The 6000-nt window shown below is 37.8% G+C and overlaps 1 protein-coding gene across 1 annotated transcript in view; it reads left to right on the top strand.

Moving 5' to 3' along the window:
- Positions 1–6000, top strand: part of Tsga10 (testis specific 10) — a 108861-nt gene that overhangs the window by 64345 nt on the left and 38516 nt on the right. The window contains exons 10-11 of the mRNA XM_031368970.1: positions 219–373; positions 5340–5395. Of these exons, the coding sequence (XP_031224830.1) occupies positions 219–373; positions 5340–5395 (211 nt within the window). The remainder of the gene's footprint in view (positions 1–218; positions 374–5339; positions 5396–6000) is intronic.

The raw sequence follows: 6000 nt of genomic DNA, 5'->3' as shown, positions 1-6000 counted from the left end.
TTTCAAGACAGGGTTTCTCTGTATAGCCCTAGCTGTCCTGGAACTCACTCTGTAGACCAGGCTGGCCTGAAACTCAGAAATCCACCTGCCTCTGCGGGGTATAGCATTCTTAAGTGGTTGGGTAATATAGGACAACTAGTTGGAAAATATTTCAGTCTGATGAACTAGAAAAAAGATTCTATCTTGATTAAAACAACACCTTTATCTAAATTATTTAGATAATTTCACGAGGCAAAATATTGCACAGCGAGAAGAAATCAGCATTCTTGGTGCAACCCTCAATGACCTGGCTAAAGAAAAGGAATGCCTGCAAGCGTGTCTGGATAAAAAGTCTGAGAACATTGCATCCCTTGGCGAGAGCTTGGCAATGAAAGTATGTTCTGAGGCTGGTAGACAAGACCTGCTTAACCAAAGTGTCTAAATGTGTAACTGTGGGTTACCTGACTCAGAATAAAAGAATAGGATTTTCTCAGATTTTCCTAGAAAGCCAAAACTTTAAAATCCGATGTTGAAATGTTTTAAGCAAGTGTTAGAAAGCATGTATGCAAATCCACTAGCTAATGTTTTAAACTTTCTTTGCTATGAATTAGTGATTCATGTTCACCAATAATGATTAAATCTAGTATCAAAATAAAGTGGTAAGAATTATTTTTTCTTTCAAATATTTTAAATCCATTGCCTTAGAATGTCATATGCTCACTTTGTTTTTTGAGACAAGTCTCCCTGTGTAGCCCTGGATGACCTGAAACAGTATATAGACCAGCCTGACCTCAAACTTCCAGAAATCTGTTTACCTCTGCCTCCCAAGGGCTGGTATTAAAAGTGTACACCAACCAGGGCTGGTGAGATGGCTCAGCGGGTAAGAGCACTGACTACTTTACCGAAGGTCCTGAGTTCAGATCCCAGCAACCACATGGTGGCTCACAACCATCAGTAATGAGATCTGATGCTATCTTCTGGTGCGTCTGAAGACAGCTATAGTGTACTTACATGTAACAATAAATAAATAAATAAATCTTTCTTTAAAAAAAAAGTGTGCACCATCAAGCCCAGCTTATTTAAGGTATTTTTTGGGCACATGTTTTACTGCCATTGTCAGTCTTTGAAAATAGGCTGTGTGCTTCTTGTTCATAAAGCTGCATAATAATGCCACCCATGATTTTTCTTGTTAAACAATAACAGAAGATTTCATGAGAAAAATAGAAAAACACAAGAGCCCCCTTTTAGTTCATAAACTGATCCTGAAGGCAAGTCTATTCTGTTCTTATGAAATGTTTTTTTAGCAAAGACTATATCATTGAAGTAGGGGCTTTATCTATTCTAAAGGAACTAATTCATTAATTTATCCATCTGTCATCCAGTCTTTCAACAAATATTTATTGCCATGCCCTGGGAGATATAATAAAAACTGAGGATAAATGGACCCATAGAGTAGTAGAGAGAAGATCCTACTATTATAGGACAGGGTTGCCCTGTAAGGTGCTATGTGTTACTGGAGTTTATCTGAAGCATGACTGATGTAGCCTAGGGCTTGGGCCAGGAGGAGAAAGGTCTAGGAAGCCTTCTAGGGAGGGACATGTCTAAATTTTTATGAAAGATGACTAGAAATAAGCCCAGAGAAGGACTTAAGGGAAGAGAACCGTGGAACTGCGATAGACAAACAGCATCTTACACTAGAGTTCACTGACACTTGTGGGAGAATTTCAGGACAGTTCCAGAGAGTTTATGGCTAGAACATAGGCTGCAAAGAGCTATGTATGAATGGAGTAACAACCAATCACAAAGATACATGTGATGTTGACTGTGGACTTTATAGCTGTGATGATGTGAGGAGAGGTTACAGCTGGATCTATGTTTTAGAATGAACATTCTTTCAATTATAAATCCACATGAAAGATGGACTGTGAAGACCTGAAGCTAGAGACAGGGACTGGTAAAGAGTGAGATGGTGAGACCTCAGGGCTGGAGAGATGGCTCAGCAGTTAAGAGCAGTGACTGCTCTTCTGAAGGTCCTGAGTTCAAATCCCAGCAACCACATGGTAGCTCATAACCATCTGTTATGAGATCTGATGCCCTCTTCTGGTGTGTCTGAAGACAGCTACTGTGTACTTACATGTAATAAATAAATAAATCTTTAAAAAAAAAAAAGATGGTGATACCCATCCTCAGAAGCTGTGGAGTCATGAGAGAAACAAATCTGTTAAAGAAGTAGGAATGAGATGTGCCTTCTGCCTCCTCAATAGTCCTGTGTATGAGGAAGGAATACAAGAAACAGAACAGGCATGGAAAGAGTGGTCACTCACTGCCTAAGTTGGAATTGTCTTTGGGACATGCACATATAATACTTATAGGCTACTTGAATTTTAGGTTTAGTGTGAAAACTGAAAATAAATGTGAAATCATGAGTATAATTGAAGTCATGGAAGAAAATGGTGCCTGCATGTGTGTGTGTGAATGTATGTGTGTGCATGTGTGTATGTTGTGTGCGTTTTGTGTGTGTATGTTTTCTTGCTGAAATGATCTTTTAAATTTTTAAAGGTTTTATGAACCATACATCCTCTGAAGGAAAAAATAATTTGTTAAGACAGCATTAGAGAGCTAGAAGTGATTGCCATGCATGGTGGCATATGCCTGTAAACATGGAGAGGCAGAGGCATAGGCAGGATGATCTCTGTGAGCTCAAGGCAGCATGTACAACATGGCCTGTTCCAGGCTATCTAGAGATATATAGACTCTGTCTCAAAAACCCAAACAAACAAAAGAGATACTGTTCTCTGTAGTGGCACTTTAGAATGGAACTAACAAATGCCCATAAGTAGGAAGCAAGACATTTCATGGTCTAATGTAGAGATACAGAAATAAACTAATCTGGAACTTTGCATTTGAGTGAATAAGATGCTTTTACCCCTGGTAATCTTAGCTTTAATTTTAAAGGTTTTATTTTTATTTATGTGTACATTTGTGTGTATGTGCAAGGATGTCTGGATGCCTGAGGAGGCCAAGGCAATAAGTTGGATCCCCTAGAACTGGAGTTACAGACAGTTAACTGAGAGCCACCTGACACAGTTGCTGGGAGTCAAACCCTGGTCCTCTGGAACAGCAGCAAGTGCTCTTAACTACTGAGACAAATCTCAAGCTCTTGGTAATCCTAGTTTTAAGAAATATTTTAAGCTGGGCAGTGGTGGCGCACGCCTTTAATCCCAGCACTTGGGAGGTAGGGGCAGGTGGATTTCTGAGTTTGAGGCCAGCCTGGTCTACAGAGTGAGTTCCAGGACAGCCAGGGCTATACAGAGAAATCCTGTCTCAAAAAAAAAAATTTGCTTCTTGGTATCAATTAATGGTAGAAAATAGAGTAGAAAGCACGTAGATTTTTAAGTTTTAAAAATTAGAATTAGAAAATTTTAGTTTTTTTTCTTTAAAATTGTGCTCTAACATTTCACATGGATGTATGTCCCTCACTGGAAGAACATACTCAGGTCGTGCAAGTGATATTAAATTTTCCTTTTTATTTTTAGGAATATTAAATCTTCTTATGTTGGTAGGTTTGGAGAATGGTGGTATTAGGGTTCTACTAAAGAGAAATTGTCTGAGAGGATATATTATTGGGTTCTACTCAATAATTTTTCCCTGATATTTTATATGTTCCTATAGAATCTCACTTTTTTTTATCCTTTTGAATAAAAAATTAGCCATGTTTAGGGTTATAAAGTATATTCTGTACTTAATCATGTAATGTCTTTCAAGACACTAGATGTTCAGTGGTTTTCAAAATTCATTTTTAAATGTATGATATCATAACTTAAAAACCTGTATAAACTGCCTTTTTCATGTTTTAAAAATTTGTGTGCATGTGTATGCACATGCAAGTATGTGTATGCATGCATACGATATGTATATGCTTTAGGTTTTGAGTTTCTCACTGAACCCAAAGCAACTCACTTGGCTGGACTGGATGCTGTCAAGCCTCAGGGATCTCCCTGTCTCCACACCTCAGTGCTAGGATCACAAGTGTGCACCTTATATGGCTGCTGGGGATGCCATTGAGGGCTGCATGCTTACACACACTTGTACAGCAAGTGCTTTAAAGAGTGAGCTGCCTTCCCAGATCCCCAAATATTCCATTTTGAGTAGTGTGTGCATGTGTGTGTGCGTGTGTGCGTGTGTGTGTGTGTGTGTGTGTGTGTGTGTGTGTGTGTGTGTGTATGTGTGTGTGGTTTTGAGTGTGTTTTTCTTCCATGAGTTTGTTCTTCAGGGGTATGAATTGTTTTGTTAATGGGTGTTTTAATTATACCCTGGTCAAATATGTTTGGTCACACTTTCACATACAGAGTCTTCATCATTCTATCAAAGAGAACAAGCTAAAAACACCCTAGATGGGGTACATGAAGATAGTGATGCTCATTGAGAGTTTTGAAGACATGATAATAGTATTGAAGGCAGTACATTCAAATCCATTTCAGCCTCGACTGATTCTACTCTTTCTATTTTTTTTCACAACAGCTCTGAAATATATTAGGACAGCTATTTGAAGTTTATATTGCTAATATAAATAATGTACTCAGTTGCTTTTTTCTAAGAGATAATTGCCTATGGTTCTATGTGTAGGATTGAGGCTAGGGAAGATCACACCAATTGGTTATCTAATACCCAATGTGAGCCCTGAAAACTTACATACACATACCATACAGACTGAGCAGTTAGTATTTATGTGTTTAGGAATATATGTGCATATACATATACATACATGTACATGACAACAATGAATCAAAAAAGAGTCCATGAATTTGAAAGAGCCATGGGGGAGTTTGTAGGGAGGAAAGGTAAGGGGAAATGGCATTATTATATTATATTACATTATATTTTATTATATTCTCAAAAATTAAATAAATAATTAAGAAGAAACATTCAATTACATGTCATTCACTTTCCCAAGTTTTATAATATAAGAAACATATAGGGGTTGGGGATTTAGCTCAGTGATAGAGCACTTGCCTAGCAAGCATAAGGCCCTGGGTTCGGTCCTTAGCTCTGAAAAAAAAAAAAAAAGAAACAGAAGTAAATTAATACCATTTAGTGTGGAATATTTCATTGCTAAACCATGGTAGTTATGGGGGTCTTATATAGCTGGATGATTACACAAGTCTTTTAACACAATATTAGTTATATGATCTTAAATCAATACACTTAAGTGTATTCTTTCCTTTAATGAATATATTAACTTTACCCAGTACAAGTATATACATTGATTATAGGCTTTAAAGTGTAGAAAAGAATGTGGTATAAATATTTACAAACAAATTAAAAATAATTTTAACTTAATATTTTTTATTAATTTTAAGGAAAAGACCATTTCAGGCATGAAGAATATCATTGCTGAAATGGAGCAGGCATCAAGGTAAATCATTCAAAACTACTGGAGTGCTTACTGAAGCCATAATATGATTTATGTATACTACAAGGAGACTGAAAGTCAGGAGGCTGTGTTATTTGTACTGGGTAGTAAGTCTGATGGTCAACAAAGGTTTAGGTTGTCTCTGGAGTAAAGGAGGGGGCACTGTGTGCCAGTTAACAGGGGAAGGGCTTCCAAAGCAGACATGGTAGCCAAGATCCACAGTTCCCTCCAGTTGACAGGGGGAAGGGCTTCCGAAGCAGACATAGTAGCCAAGATCCACAGTTCCCTCAAGTATAAGGAAGTGAAGGGGACTGGAGAGATGGCTCAGCTGAAGGAGCATGTTCTGCTCTTGCAGAGGATGGTGGCCCAGATAACCTGACACTCTTCTGTCCTGCAGCAGGCATGCATGAGGTACATATACACACATACAGGCGGAACACTTACGCACGGGAAAGTAAATAAATCTTTGGATAAAAAGAAGTAATGAAAGGAGAAGCCAGACGAGTTTGATTTTCATCCTTTGGGGAGTAAAGACTGTTAGAGATTTTAAAGTTTTAAGATAATTTTTTTTATTGAACTATCCAGGAAGAATTGATACTAAATTGGGC

Source organism: Mastomys coucha, unplaced genomic scaffold (genome assembly GCF_008632895.1).
Source record: "Mastomys coucha isolate ucsf_1 unplaced genomic scaffold, UCSF_Mcou_1 pScaffold14, whole genome shotgun sequence".
Lineage (NCBI taxonomy): Eukaryota > Metazoa > Chordata > Mammalia > Rodentia > Muridae > Mastomys > Mastomys coucha.
Note: the sequence above shows the minus strand (reverse complement) of the source record. Positions and strands in the feature narration are given on the sequence as shown.